General features: G+C 53.4%; 2 protein-coding genes across 2 annotated transcripts in view; both read left to right on the top strand.

Annotated features, from left to right (window-relative positions):
• The window catches only part of DOCK2 (dedicator of cytokinesis 2), a 371,332-nt gene extending 360,472 nt beyond the window's left edge, over positions 1-10,860 (top strand). Inside the window, exons 47-52 of the mRNA XM_010972245.3 lie at positions 3,538-3,675; positions 5,531-5,658; positions 6,575-6,746; positions 7,736-7,856; positions 9,245-9,387; positions 10,302-10,860. Coding sequence (XP_010970547.2) covers positions 3,538-3,675; positions 5,531-5,658; positions 6,575-6,746; positions 7,736-7,856; positions 9,245-9,387; positions 10,302-10,364 — 765 coding nt within the window. The 3' untranslated portion in view covers positions 10,365-10,860. The remainder of the gene's footprint in view (positions 1-3,537; positions 3,676-5,530; positions 5,659-6,574; positions 6,747-7,735; positions 7,857-9,244; positions 9,388-10,301) is intronic.
• An 8,346-nt stretch (positions 10,861-19,206) lies between these two features.
• FOXI1 (forkhead box I1) lies at positions 19,207-22,943 on the top strand. Its single transcript, XM_010972246.3, has 2 exons — positions 19,207-19,867; positions 21,328-22,943. The coding sequence occupies exons 1-2, from the start codon at positions 19,294-19,296 to the stop codon at positions 21,885-21,887; spliced, it is 1,134 nt and encodes a 377-aa protein (XP_010970548.1). The 5' UTR covers positions 19,207-19,293; the 3' UTR covers positions 21,888-22,943.
• The last annotated feature ends 1,947 nt before the right edge of the window (positions 22,944-24,890 follow it).

Here is a 24,890-nt window from a genome sequence, read left to right as displayed (position 1 = left end):
TTTCTTCTGACTCTCTCTTCACCTGAGCAGGCACATCCTGGAACCAGAATTTGGGGCACGGCCCCCTCGGGGTGCTGCACAGGTGGGGGCCGGGCAGGGCAGCAATGCTGTGCTGTGCTGTGCGTTGCAAAGACGGCTGTACTGGTTGTAGAATTCAGGAGGTGGCTTCCCCCAGTGGGACTGAAATGCAAGCCGGGCTCCCATACACCTACCATCACCTCCCCCCACACCCGGCACCCGCCAATCAGATATGAGGAGACTTCGGCCCCCACCCCCACATCTCCTCCTTGTAAGGCTGACCCAGTTTGTTGCAGATAATGCTCAGATGGATATCAGGTTTTGAAAATAATCGAGGCCGTGGTTTGGTGGGTTTGGGGTCTAAGGGCCTGTGGTGGCGGAGGCGGTGGCCGGCAGGAAATGCTCTGCTCTCCCGGCTGGAGCTGAGCTGGCGCCTTGGAAGGACCGTCCTCCCAGCCCCCTGCTCTCTCCCGCTGTCTGCTAGTCTTCCCTGCATGCCCCCCTCCTGGCCCCCGTGCCTTTCTTCCCTGCTTCTTCTCTCTGACTCTTCTTGAGCGTCTGTCTCTGTCTTTCTCCTCTTTGAAGTCCTTTGCTGCTTCCCCTCCCCTCTCCAACTGCTGCCTCGCTCTGCCGACGCCCCCTCACACCTCTCTCCTGGCTCCCTTCCCTCCCTCTTCTCTCTCCACTGCCCTCCCTCCTTGGCCGCTTCTCTCTCTGGCCCCGTCTCCTGTGTTTTCTCTCCCTCCATCTCTCTCCTGCTCTCTCCCACTCCCTGGAGAAGGAACAACCCAGCAGACCCCCTCCTTCCCCTAGAGGCACCTGGAGGACCAGGCTCCCCATCCAGGCCTGCAGCCACCCCTCCTCGGACGCGTCCCTGCTCTCCACGACCACCAGCACCCAGGGTGGGCTCCGGAGGGGGCTGGAGGGGGGTGAGTCCTGAGCAGAGGGCAGCCCTGCAGCCGCCAGTCACAGTGCAGAGAAAAGCACACTACTGTGGGCCGGAGTTCTTGTTACTCTAGGGAAATCAGAGAATGAGAAGCACCGGATGCAGCCTCTTTTCTTAAAATAAGGATTCCTAATTCAGGTCCTTCTCTGCCTCTGCCAATTTATGCAAAGTGAGGCCTTAAAAATGAAACACTGAGCACCAAGCCCTGCACAGACACATTCTCCTGAATGCATTCTGTGTGTCTGGAATTTTCTCTCCCTTCTTACCTGGAGCCACCTGGGAAACCCAGACATCCCCGAGGGCCCCAGCCTTCCGAGGTCATCACACCTGTTAATACTCAGATAATGATCGTGCCCCGCCCCCGCAAGCTTGGGGAGCAGGAAGACCCAGCTTTGATTGGTTTCCTCCCTCCAGTATTTCTGGGGTGCCCCAGGGAGCCCTAACAGGTCACAGGCATTGGATGTGACATACAGTATGTACCGCTGGGTGCCTGGCTGCTTCTGTTCAACATAACGCCTCGAGATTTATCCAGGTTGTTGCGTACATGTAAGGGGAGTTCTTTTTTGTTCCCAAGCGTTACCCGTTGTGTGGCAGTACAGTCTACCAATAACACCAATTTATGTATCCATTCTCCTGTTGATGGTGGGTGGTTTTCAGGTTCGAGATGGTATGAAAAAAGCTGTCCAAGCATTCTTACTTATGTCTTTTGATGGACATAAGCACTCAGTGCCCTCACTGTCCGCCTGGGTCACACATGGCCTGTTTGGCCTTTTACTGGAGACCAAGAAGCAGTTTTCCAAAGTGGGTGAGCCAATTTACACTCCCACCAGCAACTTCTGTGAGTCTGAGTCGCTCCACATCCTCACTAACACATGACAGTGTGAGTCTTTCCTTTCAGTCTTTCCGGTGGTTGTGGGGTGGTACCTCAGTGTAATTTAAATTTGCTTTTCCTTCCTGAGCAAGGGTGTTCGTTGCCTTTTCGTGTGTTTATTGGCTAATTGAATAACCTTTCTGTGAAATGTTTGTTCAAATCTTTTATGTTATTAACCGAATTGTCTTTTTATTAATAATTCATAGGCATCTATCTATGTATATATATATTCTAGATATGAATCCTTCGTCAAATATATGTATTGCAAATGTCTTCACTCGGTCTGTGGCTTGTCTGTTTACTTTCTTAATGGTGTATTTTGGAGAATGGAAGTTTATAATGTTGATGAGGTTCAATTTATCCATTTTTTAACGATTACCATTTTTGTGTCCGCTTTAAGAAATCTCTGGCTACCCCAAGATCATAACGATACTCTCTTACATTTTATTGTTTTATCCTATACACTTAGTATATGCTCCATTTTGACTGACGTGAAGTAAAGGATAAATTTTTCTTTTTGGGGGGTGGGGAGAATAATTAGGTTATTTATTCATTTATTTTTAATGGAGGTACTGGGAATTGAACCCAGGACCTTGTGTGTGCTAAGCACGCACTCTACCACTGAGCTATACCCTCCCCCCCAGGATCAGTTTTTTTCCTATACAGATTTCTAATTATTCCAGCACTGTTGGAATTTGTTGAAAAGGCTGTTACTTCCCCCAGCTTTGACATAAGGTGATCACATGTGTGTCAGTCTGTTTCTGGAATTTCTATTCTATCCCATTGGTCTGTCTGACCATGCTTGTACCAGTACCATCCTGTCTTAGTTACTCTAGCTTTACAGTAAGTCTTGAGAGCTGGTAATGAGAGTTCTGCAAATTTTTTTTTCAAATTTATCTTAGTTCTTCCAATCCTTTGTATTTCCATATAAATCTTTAAATCAGCTTGCCAGTTTTCACACACCCTCCAAAACACATTGAGATTTTGATTAGGGATGTATTAAATATGTAGGTTAATCTGGGAAGAGTTGCTGTCTTAATGTCGAATCTTCTAACACATGAACATGGAATCTCCTTTTATTTAGTTCTTTCATTTCACTCAGCAAAGTTTTCTAGTTTTCATTGTAAAGGTCTTCCAAATACTGTATTAGATTTGTTTTTAGGTATTTGATGGTTTCAATTCTATTATAAATGGTATTGTTTTTAAAATTTTTCTTTCTGTCAATATAATCGAATTTTTTTGGTATGTTTACCTTGTATCCAGTAACCTCACTTATCAAATTCACTTTATAAGTCAAATTCTTTCCACTTTCTTTTGGGTGTTCTACAGATAAAATTATATCAACTGCTAATAGAGTTTTTATATGTAGCATTTCCATTATCCTTTCTTTCTTTTTTAAATAAAATCTTTGTCTTGGATAAAAAATCTTTTCTGTTTCTATATATTAATTTTTTTAAAATAATGCTTTCTTAAGCTCTTTTCATACTCTGTTTCTTCCAGCTCAGTCCATTCATTCTTTTCTTCCTTCCTTCCTTTGTTCCTTTCTTCCTTCCTCCCTTTTTGCTTTTTTTCCTATCTGTTTGTTCTGTTCTCTGTCTTTTATACTGGAGAATTTTCTTCAGTGCCTGGTGATCCTTGGTGGTCTGTTCACAGAGGCCAGGTAGCCAGCCTCTGGCTCATCGTTTACCACCTTTCTCTCCAGATCCCCTTCCTGGGAGCTGGGATTAAGATCCATGAGAAACGGGTGTCAGAAAATCTGCGGCCCTTCCACGACCGGATGGAGGAATGTTTCAAGAATCTGAAAGTGAAGGTGGAGAAGGAGTACGGTGTCAGAGAGATGGTACGGGTGGTCCCCATGGCCGGGAGGGGTGACATGGGTGGGGTGAGGCAGAGAGGACCATGAGACCAGAGCAAAGGAACCTGCCCTCGAAGAGATGGGCCTGAGGGCCAGCAGAGCTAGGCTCAATCCAGAGACCCTTTCTGTAAACTTGGTCCCTCAGAAGTCACCCCAGATAAACACCAGCTACAGATGGAACCCTTAGCACTCAAGGCACCGTGAAGCACCTACTACGTGCCTATCTGATCTAAGCACTTAGGTCTTTTAGTTTTCACAACAAGCCTGGGAATGGTCTTTAACCCCTCCTATCTCTTCTGGAGATTCCAGTGTGTTAATTTACTTGCCAAAGGCTACGGAACAAGTGCATGCGGTCGGAATTTGCACCTGGCTCTGTTGGCCACTAATAGACTCCACGGCCTCAAAAGGCTGTTGGCCTGATGCTCACAGGACATCTTTATCCTCTTCCCCAGACAGTGGAGTTATAAAATGTCAAGGCTGTGTGATCCCTTAGAGGCCACCTGGCCCAATCCTCTGACTTTACAAATGGGAAAATCGAGGTCCAGAGATGGGAAGTGAGTTACTGGAGGAGCATAGAGGTGAACTTAGGTCTCTCATCTTCTGGTCTAAGAGCTTTTCCACGAGACAAGTTCCCTCTTCCAACACTCCCTGCGTGACATCCCAATGTGATTCTGATGGTCACTACCCAGAGCTGGGTCACATTGCATAGATAAGGACAAAGTCCACCACAAGACTCCCCTCCCTTCAGACACCAGGGCTCCCAGGCCACCTGCACCTCTGACCAACCGGTTACACATTTAGAGATTCCCACCCTTCCTTCAGGTCTGACCATTTCACAGAACTCAAGAAGTCAGCCCTCCCTTGGTATCTGTGGATTCACTATTTGAAAATTTGACCAACCGAGGATCGAAAATGTTTCAGGAAAAAAAAATCCAGAAAAAAAGCAAAACTTGAATTTGCTGTGCTGGCATCTATTTACCTCACATTTACATTGTATCTACAACTATTTACCTAGTGTTCACATAGTTTTAGGCGTTATAAGTAATCTAGAGATGACTTAAAGTATACGAGGGGATGTGCATAGGTTATAGGCAAATATACAAGGGACTTGAGCATCCATGGATTCTGGTATCCTGGGCGTCGTGGAACGGATTTCCCCGTGGAAACTGAGGGACAGCTGTCCTTATGGGTACAGTTTTATTATACAGGAAACAAATCAGGATCAGCCAAACCAAGAGATGTATAGGGTGCGATCTGGGAGGGTCCCAAATGCACAGCTCCTGAGTAATCAGGACCCATCACCTTGTCTGCCCTACCCGTACGTCCATGTGCGATTACCAACCAGGAAAGCTCACCTTAGCCTAAGGTCTGGAGTTTTTATTGGGGTTTCATTACATAGGCATGACTGAACAAATCACTGGCCATGTGACTGAAATGAATCTCCAGTCCCCCTTCTCTCCCCAGAGGCTGAGCTGATTCTGTCTGGCTCAGAGTCCCAGCCCTGTAATCACAAGGTTGGGCTTTCTGGCCAGCTCCCATCCTGAATCTTCTCATCAGCGTAAAGGAGCCACTATGAAAAACAAAGGCACTCCTATAAGTGGGGAAATTGCAAGGATTTAGACATACCTCCCAGGAACCAGGAATAAAGGCCTGACAGATTCTTTGTTAAACCCCTTAGCCTCAGCCAGCCAGGACATTTTTGTCCTGATGTCCTGCTCTGTCCCCCAGCTCCGCCTGGCCAGGTGGACCAGGAAGGCAGCAGGAAGGTGGAGGCCACATGCCCCTGGCCTCCACCCGACTTCAGGCCTGGCTGCTAACCACCCTGCTCTCCTGCCCACAGCCCGACTTCGAGGACAGGCGGGTGGGCCGCCCCCGGTCCATGCTGCGCTCCTACAGGCAGATGTCCATCATCTCCATGGCTTCCATGAACTCCGACTGCAGCACGCCCAGCAAGTCAGCCTCCGAGAGGTCAGTCCCCGCCCCAGGCAAAGCCCTGCCCGCTGCCCCCTCCCAGCCCCCAGCAAAGCCTCCCCGAGTCTCCCCGTTTCTGTCCCCAGGGCTGCCCTTCTGCCACCTCCTGCCCTTCTTTTTCAAAGCCTTTCCCCACCTGGGCCTCATGAGAACCCTCAAAACTACCCTATGGGGCTTGGAGCCACTGTTAGGGGACCAGTCAAAGCCCAGAGAGATTCAGTGGCTTTTCCTGAGGACCCAGCAGGACTCACCCACAGCCCGCAGACTCCCAGTCCAGTGATCTCCATCAGCCAGCCTGACCCACTCATCTTCTCACCTCTGCTGGGGCTCCGTGCCTCCCAACTCCCCACCCCAGAGCTCCTCCCCCTGTACCTACCTGTACCTCTGTCTGGGTTCCCCTCTTCACCCCAAGAAAAGCTTCCCCTTTCCACCTTCCTGGAGCCCTCTGCTCTGCCCTGCCCAACTCAACTACTGTAATAACACACCGTGAATCGAGCACTCTCCCCAGGTCAAGAATGTGCAAAGGGTCCTCGACCTCATCTCATGGCCACTCTGCAGGGTCACTGCAAACACCCCCATTTACTGAAAAGGAAATCGTGGCTCAGAGAGGCTGAGTGATTTGCCCAAAGTCATTCACCTAAAAAGTGACACAGATTTGAATTCAGATCCATAGGTTTAGCCCATTTTCTCTCCTCATCACCAAAAAGTGATGGCTCATTGCCTTCAGTTTTATTTTAACCTGCACTTTGAATGTTTGCCAATTACACAAGTGTCTTTCCAAACTCTGCCAGGAGAGCTGACCTTGACCTACCCCCAGACCCTGTTGTGACGGATCAGTCAGCCTGGGTCCCTGCAAGACAGTTCCACTGAAGCTCTAACTGCAGTTTCTATTGCTATCTCCACTGCCATTCAGCTTCGACTTGGAACTAGTGCCTCCCAGGACTCCAAAAGCGGAGCAGGAGGAGCCGATCTCCCCGGGGAGCACCCTGCCGGAGGTCAAGCTACGGAGGTCCAAGAAGAGGGCCAAGAGAAGCAGCGTGGTGTTTGCGGACGAGAAGGCCGCAGCAGAGTCGGGCCTGAAGCGGGTGAGCCTCCGAGGCTGGATGCCTCTCCAGTGAGCCACTGGCAAATCTCCATGCACGCCCGGCAGGGTACCGGGGGCTCAGATGTGGTCCCGCTCGAGCCTCACTCTCACAGTGAGGTGGGGTTACAGAGGTGGCATCTGAGAGGCAGGGAGGTGAAGTGCTTGCCGGCGCCCACGCAGCCCAGATGTGACAGAGCCAGGATCTGAACCCGGGCGGTCGCCGTGTCCTTTCTACCATCACAAAGGGCTCTGCAAGGCTTGGGAGAAGCCGCCTGTCTCGCCGGCTGAATGGGAGAACAGCCCTCCTGGGGCGGGGAGCAGGTGTTTCTATCTCTCTGCTCTCTGTCCCCAACCTAAGCTCCTCCAGTGGACTGGGATCCCAGCTGGGGATGCAGAGATGAAATTCTCACTGCCCTGACTTTAAGAGTTTTTGTCTTATAAACTAATAACTATTTAATATGACACTTGGTGCCAGACAGTCCTGGGTTCAACCCTAGCTTCCCCTTGAAAGAGAGGATTGTTGAAAGCATTCTAGGAGCCTGGGATGAGGAGAGATTATTTACTGTCCTGACAGATGAGAGAGCAAGGGGCCAGCTGAGATGTCTTCCAGTGATGAAAGAATCTTCCAGAAACTTCCCAGTTGGCCTCAGAGGCCAGGAAGAGAAGGCTGGAAATAAGACTGTATTTTACAATTCTAGGGGGTATCATTCACACAGCAGTCTAAGTGAATGACCTCCACCTTGACACACACATTGGAGTTGTATAGTATGCAACCTGTGCAACCATACATGGCAGACTGGCATGGAGTGTGATACAAAATGGAATAAATGAACTTGGGCTTGGGTCCATAGAAACCATGTCAAGCCCTAAACACTGACTTTGCACAACCCAGAAATACCTCATGCTAAGTCTCTGTGGGGTGTGTGTGTGTGTGCGTGCGCGCGCGTGTGTGTGTGTGTGTGTGTGTGTGTGTGTGTTATATTCATCCAGCTTTCCAGGAAGCATGAGTTCATGAGTGACACCAACCTTTCGGAGCATGTGGCCGTCGCCCCCAGGGCATCCATCCTGTCTCAGATGAGTTTCGCCAGCCAGTCCATGCCCACCATCCCAGGTATGCACCCCGCCACCACCAGCAGAGGTTATAGAGGTAGTGGGGGCCACCAGCCTGGGGATGGAGGATAGACCAGAACCATGTCTACACAGCAAAGTGGGCTAAGCATACGGGGGTTAAGAGGCTTGCTCACAGCACCCCCCACCCTGTTCTCTGAGCTCTCCCCACACCCACCCCTTATGTGGGTGAAGCTGTCCCAGCTGTGTCTTCCTTGTCTTCCAACACCAAGAACCTGGAGTCCCGCCCTCCCCAAGGGCAGGGGCCGGGGGGAAACATCTCCAACCATGGTGCTGCCTGGTGCTGCCTGCCCCGTACGGCCCCCAGCTCGGAGTCACAAACCTCCCTGACCCTCGGTTGTGACCTTGAGGACACAGGGGTAAGAGCACAGACCTCAAGGGTGCTGTGAGGCCTGCTGAGAGGACAGGAGTGGAATGGCCATGTACCAGGTCAAACACCAGAGCCGTGTGGGGGTGTCCTGCCTGGGGAGGCTGGGCAGTGCTTCGGGGCACGGTTCCCAGGGCCTCCACTACTTAGTAGACAGGACAAGCAGGGGACTGACATTCTCAGGGCCTCAGTTTCCTCATCCACACAATGGGCTAATCACATGAGCCATTTCATAGGTATGTGCTGAGGCTTAAGTGAGACAAAGAAGGAGAGGCAGTTAGCACACAGCCCAGCACAGAGTGGCCGGCACAGAGACTTGCCACATGCCAGACTGAATGCCCTTGGGAAGACCACATCCCTGGTCAAGTTTCTAGAACCCCCTCTGTGAATTAGCAAAGGGCATCTGTACGCTGCTGGCCTCCTCCCCGGACGATGAATGAGGGGGAAATACGAAGTATCTATGCACCAAACACTCTGCAACTATAAGGTGGGGGTGGGGGTCGTAAGTTCTCGAAATAGTGTTCCAGGCCCCCACAGGAAACACGGGGCTTAGAGACTTGCCCGGGGCCGACTTCTGGTCCCCAGGAGGCCCTGGCTAACTGAGGACCACCTGGTGTGATGTATGGATTCCCAGTAAATCCTGAGGTCCAGAGTGATGCAGGCCTCCACGCAGAGGAAGGCAGGGTCCCAGTGCTGGGGGTCCCCGCCCGGCCCCTTGTTTCCAGCCCGGAAGCCCTTGGATGAGGCCTTGATCGGGCCAGGTTGCCGGCCCCAGTCTGCGGGTTGGGCAGGCCTCGGCGGAGTGGACAGACAGCCTGGACAGCCCCAGCGTGGGTGGAAGCCGGCCTCCCACCTCCTGCCCAGCCCCAGGGTCTGTTCTCCCGGGTTCTGTCTCTGGGCCCCGCCTGCCTCCTGTCTGTCCCCGAGTCACCCTTCCCGTCCCCCGGCACTGCCTCTCCGCCCACCGCTCACGGCCACTCCTCGCCCTCCTGCGTCTCCTGCAGCCCTCACGCTCTCGGTGGCCGGCGTGCCCGGGATGGATGAGGCCAACTCGTCGCCCCGCCTCAGCCAGACCTTCCTCCCTCTGTCCGATGGCGACAAGAAGACGCTCAAGCGGAAGAAAGTAAATCAGTTCTTCAAGACGATGGTGAGCACCCAGACCCACACCCAGACCCAGAAGGAAGGGGGTGTGGGGGGAGGAAGGGAAGAGGGCAACAAGGAGAGAGGAGGAAATGGGGGTGCATGTGAACGGGGTGCATGTGAACGGTGTACCTGTGTGTATATGCCTGTGGTCACACGTGGTCACTCCCAGGGAGGCGTGGGCAGGGCCCCCTGGGGTGGGGACTCTGGCTGGAAATGCCCAGGGTGCAGTTCTCCTCTTGGGCCCCAGGTGGCTCCCCTGAGCAGGACGGAGCCCAGCTGGGCTGTAGGAATGAGCCAGAGGCTGAGCAGGGCCCCTGGGACCTCAGAGCCAGGAGCTATCCTTTGCCTTAATCGCCCTTTGGTGCTCCTGTCACAGAGCCACCACAGCCCACTGTCTTGGGCGGCTAAAAGTGCTGTTTCCATTCTTTTGGAGGAACTTTCCTATTCAACTGCTAGTACAAAATCCTACTATTTAAAAGTTAGTTTCCAAGCCCTGCATTTTCAAGTCCCGTGTCCTATTGCTACTTGTCGGTCTTTGCTCAAGATGAAGGCACCATGGACACGCTTGTCCTCGGGGTGCTACTAAAGCAGGGCTCAGCTGCTGTGAGGATGGCAGCTTCCCTGTGGGCGTGCACTGGGTCAGGCGCCACGCCAAGCCCTTCCCAGACACGATCCCATCTGACCGCCCACTCTCCCCGTGAGGATTTTGTCAGGCTCACAGCATTAGGTAAGAGACTTGCCCAAGTTCACATGGTCCACGAAACAGCAAAGCCTGTGCTCCAGCCACTGCACGGCACAGCCTCTCTCTGGTCCCATCAGCTCAGGCTCACTGGCTTTGGGAGGGGTCAGCTCTGGGGCCCTCGTGAGTGGCTTGGTGCTCACGAGCATCCCATCTTGAGTTTCTCTTCTTCCACGCAGCTGGCCAGCAAACCTGCCGAGGAAGGCAAGCAGACTTCCGACCTAACATCCATGGACCTGTGAGATGCTACTGGCCAGGGCTGCCCCTTGGGGACAGGGATGGGAGTTTGCAGAAGAGGAGAGACACGGCAGGACATTGATGCCTCAGAGAGCAGGAAGCCCACCCATCAGTTGCCTGCACTCAGACGGAGGAAACGGGCTGATCTGGGCCCCAGAACTGTCCGTGGGGACAGACCCAGCCAGCATCACCAGGCCGGGGTGACCACGCCACACCCGGAAGCTTAGCCACACCAAGGAGCGAACAGGAATGCCTCCTCCCAGCATCCTGGGCCCATCTTTTTATAGCCCAGTGTCCTAGGTCTAAGGAGCTGTATTTTTGTTTTATTTTCTAAGTCCCAGCACTTAACAGGAATGCTTTTAAATATTCTTTTATTTTATTTTTGGTTAACAGTTTTGTACTTTATATTTTTTAATACAACCAACCTGTCTTTTTTCCTAGCTGATCATCTCCGAAGTGTTGCTCTTTTGTACTGACAATAAAAATGATTCCACAACCCAAGCAAGCCTCGTGGCCAAATTCCATCAGCTCAGTCCCTGAGGCCCAGGGCTGGACTGGGAGCCCCTGGGGACGGTCAGGAGGGCAGGCAGGCAGCCCAGGGCCTCCAGCGATGTTAGGAAACCTGGCTGCAGCCTATCCCAATGCAAATCCACCTACCTTGTTCACTCCACCACCAAGAATATTCCCCATGATGTGGGTGCCTTAGGGGCCGAACGCTGGGGTTCAAGGATGCAGGGAGTAGCTGCCAGAATCTTCCTCGTGTGATCTGCACGGTGGAGAGTTCCATTCTACCTTTCTCCCTTTCTGGAAAGAGATAGGAAAACCACCCAATCCTGTTCACTCTGATTAAAAAAAAAATCTCAACCAAATGCCCCAGAGTTAGGAAGACCGAGGGCTGGGGTCCAGCAGGCTGAGGTCCAGCAGGCTGCGGTCCAGCCTTTGGATCTTCTCACCAGGTCAGAAGTGGTGGTTTTTCTTGGAGGAGCCCCCAGGCTCCTCAGATGAGGCCCAAAGGAGACAAGAGGCTCCTCCAATCAGAGAAGAGAGGGCGGAGCAGAGGCCTAGGGAGCCGGGAGCCTGTGCAGGGAGGCGGGAAGCTGAGGACTCCATCTGGGAAGGGGATCGATAGTGGGGGTGGAGTTAAGTGCATGATTTCGTGGGGTTTGGAGCTGGAGCCACCCAGAGACCTCGGGAAGGAGGCTCATTTCTTGGTGCCTGAGTCCCCAGGGATAGTGAGGGATGACAGATGACAGATGACTGTCCCTCACATGGTGTCACAGACTTGACAAGAGAGAACTTCCTAAATCTTGACAGCCCCGCCCCAGGAGGTGGGGACAGTTATTGCCCAGATGAGGAAACCAAGGCAAAGAGGCACGAAGTGACCTAACATCACACACATGGTACATGGAGAGGCTGGGACTCCAACCGGCAGGCGGACCGGAAGCTTGGCTTTGAACCCAGCTCTGTGATGCCTCTCGGACACCTTCACGCCCAGGCCATCTGTCGCCTCGGGCCACCGCAGTCTCTTCCTGTAGCTGCCATGTCCCCTCGACAAGCCCCAGCCCCGGTGCCCCGCCCAGCTTCTAGTCTGTCCTCAACAGTCCAGTGAGTCCTGTCTCGGTGGTGGCTGGTTGGGGCTTTGGCGGCATTGTGGGCGCCCTAAGGTGAGGACATGGCACCCAGAGGCTTGGAATCCGGCTGGATTCACTTTCCAAAGGAGCAAGGAAAGTCCACGTGGGCAGAGGAGCATCCTCAAGGAGCTAAGGAGCTGGACCCACCCGGGCATCTTCATGGCTTCACGGCCGGTGCTTCACAGAGTTTACTGCTTAGAGTGGGACCTTTGGGGCAGTGAGACCCAGAATAAGAGCCATTTCAGGGTGTTGAAGAGTGGGTCAGGTGAGGAACAGAGGTGCTGCTGGTAAAGGAATCGTCCCCCGTGAGCGATGGGCAGGGAGGTTTGGGTGGGTTTCTCCTGCCGAACTAGAGTCAGAACAGGGTGTAGAAAAAGCAAGAGTTGATAACACCACGCCCACAGAACCAGTACCATGCAGAAGACCCCAGTACTGATTTATGAAATATTAGTGTGTTCTGTTTACTGAGAGGTTTGTAATAAACAACCTTTACAGTCATCGGGGATGTGAACCCAGACTCTTATAATGACAATACAGTGAGCCATATTGTTTTTCTTAGACTTAACTCTTAAGGACTCCAATGAGAAATTCTTCAGAGAGTTGGATTCAATTATTTTTGACTATTTATAAAATTGGGGGAGAAGAAGTAGGTTTTATCTAAAATATGTCCTAATGGCAGACTCCCAAAACTCATGCAGATCTTAAAAAGAGTTTAAAATTAAACATAAATAGCATATTTGGTGTTAAATGCTATATATATATATATATATATAAACTTTACCTGCAAGTTTAAACTCTGGAAAGTATTAGGTTTCCCTGAACAGTGGCTGCCTGGCTTTCAACATTAAGTGACTATGTTTACAAATGAACAGGTGTGTTTTCCCGAGATCTTAGGATCTGCCTTCAGGGCAGGTCATGTGAAGATCCACCCAGGTGAGTGTAGTGACTCTGACTGTGGGACACAGAGATGAAAGGGGGGTCCTTGGCCAGGCATGGAGGCATCAACTCACTGCTGACTTACAGGGATGGGACGCATGGGGTAGTCACCGCTGTGGCCCCAATTTCCACAGGACAAATCAAAAGTAAAGAGGAGAGCTCACAGCCAATCCTCCCTCACAAATGTGCTGAGCAGCCTCCAAAGCCCTGAAGAAAGCACTGTCCCCGCCCTCAAGGGGCCACGAGTCCCACAGTGAATTCAGGCGATAAAGCGTGACCTCCCGAACCACGTGCCAGGCACAGAGGGACCCAGCAGCGGAGGGAGGCTCCCAGGGCAGGATCAGAAGGCGAGTCAGAGCCATCCAGGTGGAGAGGAGGATGGGCACCCGGATGGAGTGGGCAGGCACCAGCCTGAGCCATCGCGAGCAACTCACGTGACCGCAACCCGACAGGGGCACAGAGAGTGGATGGGGTGCAATGAGAGACCCCATGTGGGGCCGCATGTATGCTGGGTCTTGAATGCCATGCTGGGCAGCTGGTACTTTTCAGGGGCAAACAGGCATGCACACCTACTATGTGCCAGGCACTGCTCTTGGCAACTTGCACTTAGTAACTGTGGAATCCTCACAACCGCCCTCTGAAGTGTAGACTATTAGTAATACCTATTTACAGTGAGGAAACAGGCCCAGAGAGGCACAGGCACTTGTCTCGGGTCACACAGCTTGGAAGTGGCAGAATAGGGATTTTATGCTTCAGGCTCCAAGGAGCAGGCTGTTGAGTGGCATGTTTCCAAGGGATAACTTTGGGGACATGACCTGGATCCCAGGATCGCTTGCTTTCTAAATTGGGTGTGCAGCAAGCTCCCTAAGAGCACTGATGCCCAGCCCCAGCTGGGCTCACAGGTCACAATCTCTGGGACACGGGCCCAGGAGAATGCATTTTAATAAGTTCCATAGGTGGGACCTGCCGGTCAGGACCTTGAAAACCACGCAGCTTTGCCTCCCATTTGCTAGATGAGGAAACTGAGGCCCAGAGGGGCCACCACCTGCCACAAAAGTCCCAGAGTGCAATAAGGAATAGGTGACCAATCCCAGCCAGAGCCACTGCCCCAGCCGGCATTCTTCACACAGAGATGACGGAGGAAGGGAAGGAGGGAAGAAGTGACAGAGGGGGAAAGGGAGAGGGAGGGAGGGGAGAAGGGGAAGAGGTGGGGAGGCTGGGGGGACTCCTTGATGGGCAGACTGTTTTCCCAGGTGTCACACAAAGGCCACTGGAGGGGATCTTCAGTGGAAGGGTCAAAGCTTCACATAACACAGAGTCCGATTCTGTTAGTTTCCCATTACTGTTGCCACAAATGATCGCAAACCTAACGTCCTAAAACAACAAAAAATGTATTTGCTTCCTATTCTTGAGGTCAGCAATCTGAAGTGTTTTCCCCCATGAAGCTGCTGTTGGTCCTAGGAACTTGTCCCTTTCTAAAAGGGACTCCGAAACCCTTGGCTGTGGACCTGAAATGTCACGCAGTCTCTGCACTCTTCTCCTTGCTTTTAAAGAGACGGCCACCAGAGGGCGGTGTCGGTCCATGCTTCTCCAGCCTCAAGCTCAACCAGAAACCAGGGCAGCAGAGAGGGCACCAGGATCAGCTTCTCCAGCTTGGCTAACGCCTGGGCGGAGCTGCTAGAAGCCCCCACTCGGGGACAGAGAAGCCAGCTCCACGGCAAGCCCCAAAGTATACTGAGACACAGTGCTGGTGAACCCTGCTGGTCCCGGGGGCAGGACAGGAGGCCCCGATAACAGCTCCAGGCCATTCACAGAGAAATATTTGTAGACCTCCAGTCTATAAACATAGACCCATTGTTTAGAACAACTAGAGAACTATGTGTTCCACCTACTGTAGAAAAATTATGATTTCTTATCCCCGTTTTACAGATAAGGAAACTGGCACAGAGAGTTTAAGCTAGACGCCAAGTGGTCCCAGATCCACAGTTCCCCACTCCAACCAGTCTCTTCCCTGGCAGGCTCCTGGAGACCCTGGAACTGAAAAGCTATTGGGTTTTGTATGTGAAAGGCACGAGGGCCCTAAAATCCAAGCCTACGTACGAAAGGGGAATCGGGGAAGACAGGTGAGCCCACGAGCTTGGGGGTGGAGTCCCAGCTGGCGGACCCCCAGCCTCTCCCTCACCCTCGGGCTCCCTGACAGCGCTCACATTCACCGAGCACGTGCTACGTGCCTGGCACTTAGTCCTCAGAGCAACACTCGGAGGGAGCTGGCTGTCCCCATTTTACAGACGAGGACACTGAGACCCGGAAGAGTTGGCTGCTGCCATCGTGCCTAAGGAGTAGAGTTAAGACTGAGACGCAGAGGTTTGGCTCTGAAGCCTGGGCGTTCTGCTCCCAGCCCTCTCTCGTGATGCAGCAGACCCTGCCTGACTCCTCGGTCTCTGGTTATTCGTCCTCCTCTGCCTGTTTCCTCACGCAGTCCTCCACCCCTTGAAAGTCAAGGCCAGAGGCGGTGGCCCCAGGGGCTGGGGCTGTGCACATTCACCCTTTCTGCAGGCCTTGAGCCCACGAAGGCTCCTGGATGCCCAGGGCAAGCGGCCGACTGCGGGGCACGTGCTCCTGACAAGTGACAGGCCTTTCCTCCTTCCCCAGCATCAGCCCCAAATGTCGAGATATTCCCAAGGTGAGGGCGAATGGTAAAAATACATTCTGGAGGAAGACAGATGCTGGGCCTCCTGTCCAAACCGCCTCCCTGTCAATACCCGTCCTCCGGTACCCAGTCGTTCAACATTGCCATCCTCCTTCTCAGCGGTATCCTGGGCCCTGCATGTGACACACTTCACATTGCTTTTTCCTGCAAAATCCACATGAGACGGGTTCTATTTGTAGCTCCATTTAATAAATAAGCAAACTGAGGCCTTATGCAACCAAGAAATATGGCCAAGATCACACAGCTACTGGGCAGGGATGTGCACCCAGCTCCGCTGAACTCCAGAGCCCACGTTTTTCATACTCTATAGCCTTGTCCCAGCTGTCCCACCCTGGGGTCCGGAATATATGGTCGTTCTCATTCAAGAAGGCCTCCCTCTGGGCTGTAATATGCAGACTGCAGCCCCACATACCTGGTTACCCAACCTTTTACTGTTTCCGCTGAAGCTGGCCATGTCTTCCCAGGCTTGGATTTCCACTTACATGAAATCTCAAAAAGCCTGAAATAATTTCATCTCCACAAGGACCCCAGTTTATAGAGACATTTGGCTCTTTCCTCAGGGGTCCTGGGATGGGTGGGGGGCTTCCGGGATGTAGCTCCTAAACCTCCCCTGGGGGTGGGACAGGCAGCTCCTCTTACCCACCCCGAGGACTGCGACAGTGCTCGTGAAGTTGGGCTCAAGGACTCTGGGATGCGCTGGGTGCCCCTGGCCTGATGGCCTGGCCCTGTGACGAGATGCGGGGAGGATGTGAGAGGTGGGATCCCTGGCCGCTGGACTCCTGGGCCGGAGCCCCCGTGTGGGTAAGGCCTCCGGACAGGCCAGGCTCTCTCGGCTCTTCAGGGGAAGGCACCAAGGCCCAGGTGCGACAGGGAGACTCAGGTGAGTATTCCTCAAAGACACGCCTAAGGAAGGAGACCCCAGAAGTAGGCAAAGGGCGGAACAAGGGGTCAGTCAGGAGACAGGGTCCTGACGCAGCTCAGCTGTGAACCTATCATGCGACTCGGGGCTCTCTGACCATCAGCGGCAGGTGGCAGGGTCCGGCTCTACAATCCGTGTCTGCCCTGAGTATTCCTCCCTTTGTTCCTTCATTGTGAATCCCCGCCTGCCACAGCAGCCCCTGCCCACACGCTGCTGAAACAAAATGATTAACTTGAAATGTAGCAAATTCAGGGATGAACTGTACATTTCGAATGTGCAGTAGTAACTAATGTTTGAGTGCGTCTCTGTGCACCGTGTGAAGTGTCGTGCATCAGTCACCTCACTGAACGTCCACAGCAACCACACGAATTAGCGGCATCATTCCTACTTTCATTGGCAATAACAGGCCAAACTTGTCCAGGTTTACAGTTATTCAGCGGCAAAGCTGAGTTTGAACCCGGGTTCTTTGGATTTTTAATCCCCAAAATGTGCTTACCTTTCTCTAATCACTAAAATTAGAAACAACAGATAAGCAATGACAAAAATCCTACCTAATTCTCTACCCAGAAATGATCATTGACAGTTTGACATTTATACTTACATAGTTCACAGGCGTGTATGAATGTGTATCTTTTACTAAAAAAAAAAAAAATCACGGTATTTTGCAGCCTGTTTCTCCAATAGTATTATTAGATCATAACATCTTTCCATATCACTAAATATTCTGTAATCTCTTTTTTCGTAGCTGCATAGTACTTCATCCTCTGGATGATACTCAGTTTATTTAACCAATCAATCCCCTATGGTTGGACATTCAGATTAATGACTTCCTTACAGCTATAACTAAGGCTAGGGTGGAACCCCCCTGTATCTAATTCTTGTTCTGTTTTGTTCTGAAGGATGAATTATCAGAAGCGACATTGCCAGGTTCATTGTCAGGCTCTGGGTCTGTATTGATGGGCCCAGTGTGACTGTCCTTTGAAAAGTCAAGGAGCTGCCCTCAACAAGCCAGAGCTGGTGGAGAAACTCTAAGCAAAAATGTGGCATCTTCCGCTTTACTCTTTGGAAAGAAAGTGCAAAGGCTGCTTACCCCAAGCCTCCCCTGTGCAGTCAGGCCCTTTCAGGGCCACCTTTCAGTCGCTGTTCTATGGTGGGAACAAGTGGGTCCTCAGGGCCTGGCGGGGGGGGGGGGGGATCCCTCCCACCCAGTTATCTCAACCCACCCTCTGGGCATCGGGACACTGCCAGTGAGTCCTTGGACCGCACTTAGGTTTTCCCATCTGCTGATCCCAGACAGACGTCTCCAGCTGCTACTAAAACCTGCTCAGGGGCAGTTGCCCATCCTCTGAGAAGGGGGACCCCCACCACCGATCCCCAAGCTGAAGGCCTGCCCTGGGGTGGAGAGGTGGCTGGAACAGAGTCCAGGGAGGGAGGCGGACTGGCCACAAGGCACAGAGAAGCCTTCGTGGGCAGGAGCTGCGACTTCTGGAGCCTGAGGCTGAGATGGAGTGAGAGGAATGGCCAGCGGAGGGCTCTCCTCGTGGCCGTGGCCCCCTGGGGACTCTGCAAACTCGAACATGAAAGGACTTTGATCAGATAAGCAGCCCTCCACCTGCCCCGTCCCTGCAGCCAGAGAGAAACCTGGAGAGCACAGGTCCGCTCTCGTTTTCCCCTAAAGTCCCACTCACGTCCTCTTCCTTTGGTTGTTATTTTTATAAGCCTGGCTGCCCCTCTCAGAGAATCCCCAGGCCTTTCTCTTCCTGCCTGCAGTGGGTGTGCGCTTGTGTGTGTGTGTGTGTGTGTGTGTGTGTGTGTGTGTGTGTGTGTGGTGGCAAGGGTGGCGCCTATAACTGGCTGCCCTTTTGAAACTGGCCGGTGGCTAGGTTCCTCTGGGCTCTTCTGCTTCTCCAGGGCCAGCTTCTCTCCTGGAAAACCCCAGGAAGTGTGTCTTCACTTCAAAAGACCAAGAACTGTGGCTTCTGATAATGTGTCTCCTCCAATCTGGGGGAGGGGGTCAGAGGATGAAGGGTTAGGGTGGGAAAGAAGAGGGAGACAGAGAGGATAGGGAAGAAACACGGGGACCACGTGAGGCAGAGGGAGCCCGAGAGTGAAAGGAAGGAGAGAAGCAGAGACGGTGAGGATGTGAGTGAGAGGAGACAGAGCTCTAGAAAGATCTAGAAACAAACTCAGAGAGACAGGGAGAGACTGTAAGGACAGAGGACATGGGCAGTGCAATGCGTAGCGGGAAGGAAAGAGACCAGGAGTGAGATGCAGGGAGGCTGGGAGGACAGGGAAGGAAAGCAAGAAGGGTAGGAAACTCAGGAGAGAAAGAGGAAAGAGAGAGACAAGATGAGACAGAAAGAAGGAGGAACACAGGGGAGGGTGATGGCGAGAAAGACAAAGAGGGGAAAGTAAGCAGAAAGAAGAGGAAATGGAGAGGAGAGAGAAGGGGGGGCGGCGCCCTTGCCTTGGTAATATCGGCTAGAAAGCCCTCGGAGCGTGTCATTATGGGCCCCACGGTGGCCGTGGCCGGCGGGGAAGTGCCCCTCCGGTGACACGGATGGCTGTCAAAGGAGGGAGGGGCGGGTCTGCAGCAGGTGGCCGCCCCTGGGTGGGGCCGCCGGCCAAGCCCTGGGGTATAAGTCGGAGGCTGGAGGCCGGGGCCTGCTGAGCACCTGTCAGGGCCAGCTCCCCGTGCAGGTGCCAGGCAGGTGGCTCCGGCCCGGCCCAGCCCCAGCATGAGCTCCTTCGACCTCCCGGTGCCCTCCCCGCCCCGCTGCAGCCCCCAGTTCCCGAGCATCGGCCAGGAGCCCCCGGAGATGAACTTCTACTATGAGAACTTCTTCCACCCACAGGGCGTGCCCAGCCCTCAGCGGCCCCCCTCCTTCGAGGGGAGCGAGTACGGGGCCACCCCCAACCCTTACCTCTGGCTCAACGGGCCGGCCGTGACCCCACCGCCCTACCTGCCGGGCGCCGGCCCCAGCCCCTTCCTGCCCCAGACCTACGGCGTGCAGAGGCAGCTGCTGCCCGGCGTGTCCGGCCTGGGGGGCGGCGACCTGGGCTGGCTGCCCATCCCCTCGCAGGAGGAGCTGATGAAGCTCGTGCGGCCCCCCTACTCCTACTCGGCTCTCATCGCCATGGCCATCCACGGGGCGCCCGACAAGCGCCTCACCCTCAGCCAGATCTACCAGTACGTGGCCGACAACTTCCCCTTCTACAACAAGAGCAAGGCCGGCTGGCAGAACTCCATCCGCCACAACCTGTCTCTCAACGACTGCTTCAAGAAGGTGCCCCGCGACGAGGACGACCCGGGTAAGGGGGCCGCGAGCGCGGGGTGGGGCGGCCCCCGCCTGGGCCAGGCACTGGTGCCCCCGAGGAGGGTTCGCTGCAGTCCTCCCGCTCCAGAAAGCTCTGACTGTGGCTGGTTCCCCCAAGACTGGGCACCAAAGGGAGTCAACTGCGAGCATGGACCCCGGAAGCAGATTTGGGTTTGGATCCTGGCTGTGCCGCTGACCAGTCAGTGACCTCTGAGCCTCAGTTTCTCCATCTGAAAAATAGGGTTGTAACAGTGGCTCCTTTGCAGGCTTGTGGGCAGTAGGGTCATGCGATGATGTATGGGAGGTGCGTGGTGCTAACAAGCACTCGATGGACTGCAGTGATTGTGACAATTAATCCGAATCCCCAGCACCCAGCTCGTGGAAAGTCCTTGGGGGATGAGTGTGTGGACTAGACAAAGCCCAGGTGTGTCCCAGACCTGCTGAGAAGGGACCGGACATTTGTGGAACCACCACCAAAGGTCACATTGTGCTGCCTGCCCTGGTCACATAGTCTCCTTTAATTCACCCCTGCAGGGTATCTCGTTAAACCCATTTTACAGATGAGGAAAGTAACACCCAGAGGAGAAGCAGCCTGCTTAGCGTGACACAGAATGACATGTTCGTGATGGAGCATGAATCTAACAGAGGTCTCTCGAACACCAGAGTGCAAACTTTTCCTTTCTAATGCTCAAATTCCAAAATATAGAGACGTACAGAGAGTAATATATTAAATGCTCTTGGGTCCACCTCCCAGAATTAAAGTCCACTTTCACGCCACCCCAGGAACAACGTTTGGCTCAGAGGAACCCCACCTCTGCCTTTGCTTTGAGGCTGGTGAGGGCAGGACTGTTTGTCGCCCCCAGAGGCGAGCATCTCTTTCAATGAATGGCCTCCCCCTCAGGCCGAGAGACCCGGGCAGGCAGAGTTCAGACTCTACCTCGCCTCACAGACGAAGCCCCTTTGACACATCTAGCATTAGTCCTTTCTCACAGTCACCCTGAGGGAGGAGGGATAGGTCCAACGGGCCCACTTTTCAGACCAAGAAACTGAGGCTCACCCAAAGTCCCTCCGTCTGAAGCTAGGACTCAAGTCTGCCCTGGGAGTCTGTGCCCAGGACTTTCAGGGAGCCCTGAATTTCTTCCTGAGTTTTTCACATCAGCAATGGAAGAACCCGTTTCCTCTCCTTTCCCCTGGTCCTTGAACTTCTTGAAGAGACCCGCTGTGTGAACTTCCCGGCTCTGCCTCCCTTGCTTTGTGCTCCCAGAGTGCCTAGGTATGAGGCGGGTGTGTAAAGAAAGGCCAGGTGGTGTGGTGTGCGGTTGGTTTGTGGAATTCCTGGTGCTTATTCTTGGCCTTTCTGCATTCCTTACTTTTGGTTTTAGTTTATGGCAGTAAGAAGGGTCAGAAGCAAAGCCCTGCATCCACCCCCCACTCACCTTCTCCCTTCTGTGCCAGGCAAAGGGAATTACTGGACCCTGGACCCCAACTGTGAGAAGATGTTCGACAATGGAAATTTCCGCAGGAAGAGGAAGAGAAAATCAGATGTTTCCTCCAGCACGGGCTCCCTGGCCTCGGAGAAAACGGAGAGCAGCCTCCTGGCGGGCAGCCCCAAGACCGCGGAGGCCCAGGACATCCTGGATGGCGCTTCGCCGAGCACCAACAGCTCCCCGGAGAAGCAGTGCTCCCCACCCTCGCCAGGCACCCCCTGCCTCAACAACTTCCTCTCCACCATGTCCGCCTACGTGAGCGGGTCCAGTCCCATGAGCCGCCCTGTGGCCACACCAGGACCGAGCCCGGAGCCTGCCGACAAGACGGGGCAGAACCTGCTGAACTTCAACTCCTACGCCCCGCTCACCAACATCAGCGGCCACGCAGGAGGGGGCGAATGGGCCAATGCCATGCCCACCAACGCCCTCGGCTACGGAAGCTCAGTCCTCAACCAGTTCAGCCCTCACTTCTACAACAGCATCAGCACGAACAGTGTCCTCTACCCCAGGGAGGGCACTGAGGTCTAGAAATGGACCAGCTCCCAAGCCAGGTGGACACGCCCAGGGTCCCCCATGCCAGCATCCATGGGGTCCAAGACCTCCAAACTGCCCAGACAGACACAGGAGGCTCAGAGGAATTCACCCTTTTTCTAGACCATGGTGTAAACCCTGTGTTTATCAAATATCCATCCACACGCCCCAACCAACTCTGCTGTGGAAGTACTGGTGCCTGCAAGACAGTAATCATATTGACCAATTACTGAGCACTTACTATGTGCTGGGCGCTGTGCTAAGCTCTTTGAAGGTGTGATCACATTTACTACTTACAGCCCACTTGTGAGGGTCATATGAACCCCCCACTTAAAAGGTGAGAAAACTGAGGCTTGAGGAAGTTAAGCAGCTTTCCCAGGGTCATACAAACTAGGAAGTGGCAGAGGTGGGAGTCAAGTCCAGGTCTCTGTGACTCCCAAAGTTTGGGCCAGTGGAGGCAGGGGTGGAAGACTTGGTTGAGCAGCCAAGGAAAGTCAGTGAGAAAAGCGGATCATGGCAAACATGTCCAAATCTCCCCACTGCCTGCCAGCCATCCATCCCAACTTAGTACCAGCCCTTGGCATGTCTCTTCTTGATCCAAGTCCTTATTCTGTGGCCCCCAACTTCCCTGATGTCACCCCTTTTACTACTACTCAAGGAGGGACGCGCAGATCCGTGCCCCTGCGGGACAGGGTCCAGCCTCTCCCCACAGAGGTGTGTCGCTTCCCCAGCCCTGCAGACCATGAGCAGGAGCGGTGTCCACCCCAAACCACCCCTATCAAGGCACTGCCCACTGGCAAAATCTTGTAAAGCCCAGCTTCCTGTGTGCAAGTCATGGACCAGTGAGCTGGAGGTGGCTGAGTCTTCCAAGAGAAACAACTGTTTCCTTTTTCCTAGCCCAGGAGGGGCTACAGACCTCTGTCCTGGGGTCGATGTGTGCAGCTCCTGGGATCCAGCTCTTGTTTTTGTATGTACTTTACATGCCTGTGATGTTTCATCACAGCACATGCGGGGAAGTGTTTTTTGTTTTCTTATGTTCTTTTTAATTAAAAAAAAAAAAGGCATGTGTGTCCCTTCCTTGTGAGTTTTCCTGCGTCTTGGTTGCTGGTCAACTCAATGTGGGGCCAAGTGCAGCCTGGAGCTGAAGGCTCTGGGGACAGGAGGCAGAGAAAGAATGTCTGTCAGGCTCTTTCCCTTCTCCACACTGCCATGGGGACAGGACAAAGGCCCCCAGCGAAAAGAGTGGAGCTTGTGGGACACGAAATATGGACCAGGATTACAGCTCATGCAATCCTCATTCCTGTGTTAAGATCATTTCATTCCCCTAACAACCCTGTGCAGGGAGTGGTACTATACAGACAAGAAGACCGAGGGTCAGAGTGGTTGAACAAATTCCCTGAAGTCCCCAGCCTGCCCCCGCCCACATCTTCTGACTGCACCTCATCACACTGTCGTGTGGCCTCAGAGGTGGCTGATCCCAGTGGGGGTGACAGCAGTCCTGTTGGCTACAGTTCATTGAGGACTGTGGGCAGGCACTGGGCCAAGTGCTGTGCAGGTGGGAGCCTTTTTATCCTCCCAACAGCCCACAAGTGCGGACACTGGCGAGGCACTGGGGTGCCTGGCACAAAGCCTGCTGGAGGATTTGTGCACAGAAGCTGGAGGTCTTCTGGGTGGAGTGTCTTCCTCGGACGCGCACCCCGAGGCCTCAAGCCAGGGACCCCTTGGTGTGCACTGGGCAGACCAAGCTGCCCACTCAAGACTCTGGAGGGCTCTTTCCCTGGAATAAGAGAGGAGGTGGTAAATAGCGATGATGACGATGACGCCGGCACTCAATGCAGGTTTACCGTGTGCCAGGCTCTGTGTTAGGACTTCACCTGCTTTATTGTATTTAATGCTCCACATAATGCAATGCAATCAATACCATTATCTCCATTGTATTGGTAAGAAAATAGGCCTGGGGAGATTCTGTCACGTGATCAAGGGCACACAGCCAGGGTTCAAATGCAAATCCACTGATGCCGTGGCTGAAACTCTTATCCTGAAACTGCACTCAGCTCTCAGGAGCCCCGGACTCACCACGAGAGAGCAAAATTAGGAAAAGTGAGCAGAGAAAAAGCCAGCCTCCTTAGAAGCCCCTCAGATGGTTTCCAGGGGAATCCCTTTCCCCAGAGAGCCAGAGTTCTCCAGGCAGTAGAGGCAGATGCAGCGGCGGCTGAAGAGGTAAAGGAAGGAGATTCAGTCTCAGACCCATAAAAAGCCCGAGAAAACTTGGACTAGGCTGACTCCTTGCTGCACAGAATGGAAACTTGAGGCTGGGAGAGGAAGGGACACCACAGATGTCTCCAGTGAGATGGAGTCAGAGGCAGAGTTGAAATGCAGTTGAAATCCACTGCCACCAAATTTGCCCTAACAGACCCTGCAATCCCACCCTCCCCACTGATCATCCCGGTGTCTGCTCTTGGAGCCTCACTCCTTCCCCATAGCAGGTCTGCCGTGCACGCAGTCCGGACAAGGCAGGGGGGTGAAGGCGCCCAAACAGACACCAGCCTCGCCCCCACGGAGGGAGGTGGCAATTTAGAACCAAGGCTCATAACATTCAGTCCCCATCCTCCCTCAGCCCAGAATTTAATACGTACAGCACTCAAAGCAGTGTCTGCAGGGCTCTGACAACACAAAGTCTGTGCCAAGTCTAGTCTGTGGCTGTGATGTTCCCCGTTGCAGCGCCAGGAGCCCCCGGGAGGTGGGGTGCGCGTGCGCTCTGCTGGAGGGCGGGGCCAGAGTCAAGAAAGGGGTCTCCTTGGTCAGCTTCTGAGGGCTGCTCCTTGTCCTCTTTTGGTTCTCTTCCTCTGAGAAGACATGGGAGCTGGAGAGAGGGAGGGAGGTGAGAAGAGGAGGGAGAGCGGAAGGGATGGATGAAAGAGGACTGATCCTCCCCCAAGCGTTCAGTTCTGTGGATGTTAATGCGGATGGACTTTGCGCTTATTAGTCTCCTACAATTTG

Source organism: Camelus bactrianus, chromosome 22 (genome assembly GCF_048773025.1).
Source record: "Camelus bactrianus isolate YW-2024 breed Bactrian camel chromosome 22, ASM4877302v1, whole genome shotgun sequence".
Classification (NCBI taxonomy): domain Eukaryota; kingdom Metazoa; phylum Chordata; class Mammalia; order Artiodactyla; family Camelidae; genus Camelus; species Camelus bactrianus.
This window is presented reverse-complemented; position numbering and strand designations above follow the sequence as displayed.

Excerpts from the sequence above, each read along its gene's own strand:
- FOXI1 (XM_010972246.3), top strand. The coding sequence starts at position 19,294 with ATGAGCTCCTTCGACCTCCCGGTGCCCTCCCCGCCCCGCTGCAGCCCC. Across the intron at positions 19,868-21,327 it reads CCGCGACGAGGACGACCCGG|GCAAAGGGAATTACTGGACC; the intron begins GTAAGGGGGCCG and ends CTTCTGTGCCAG.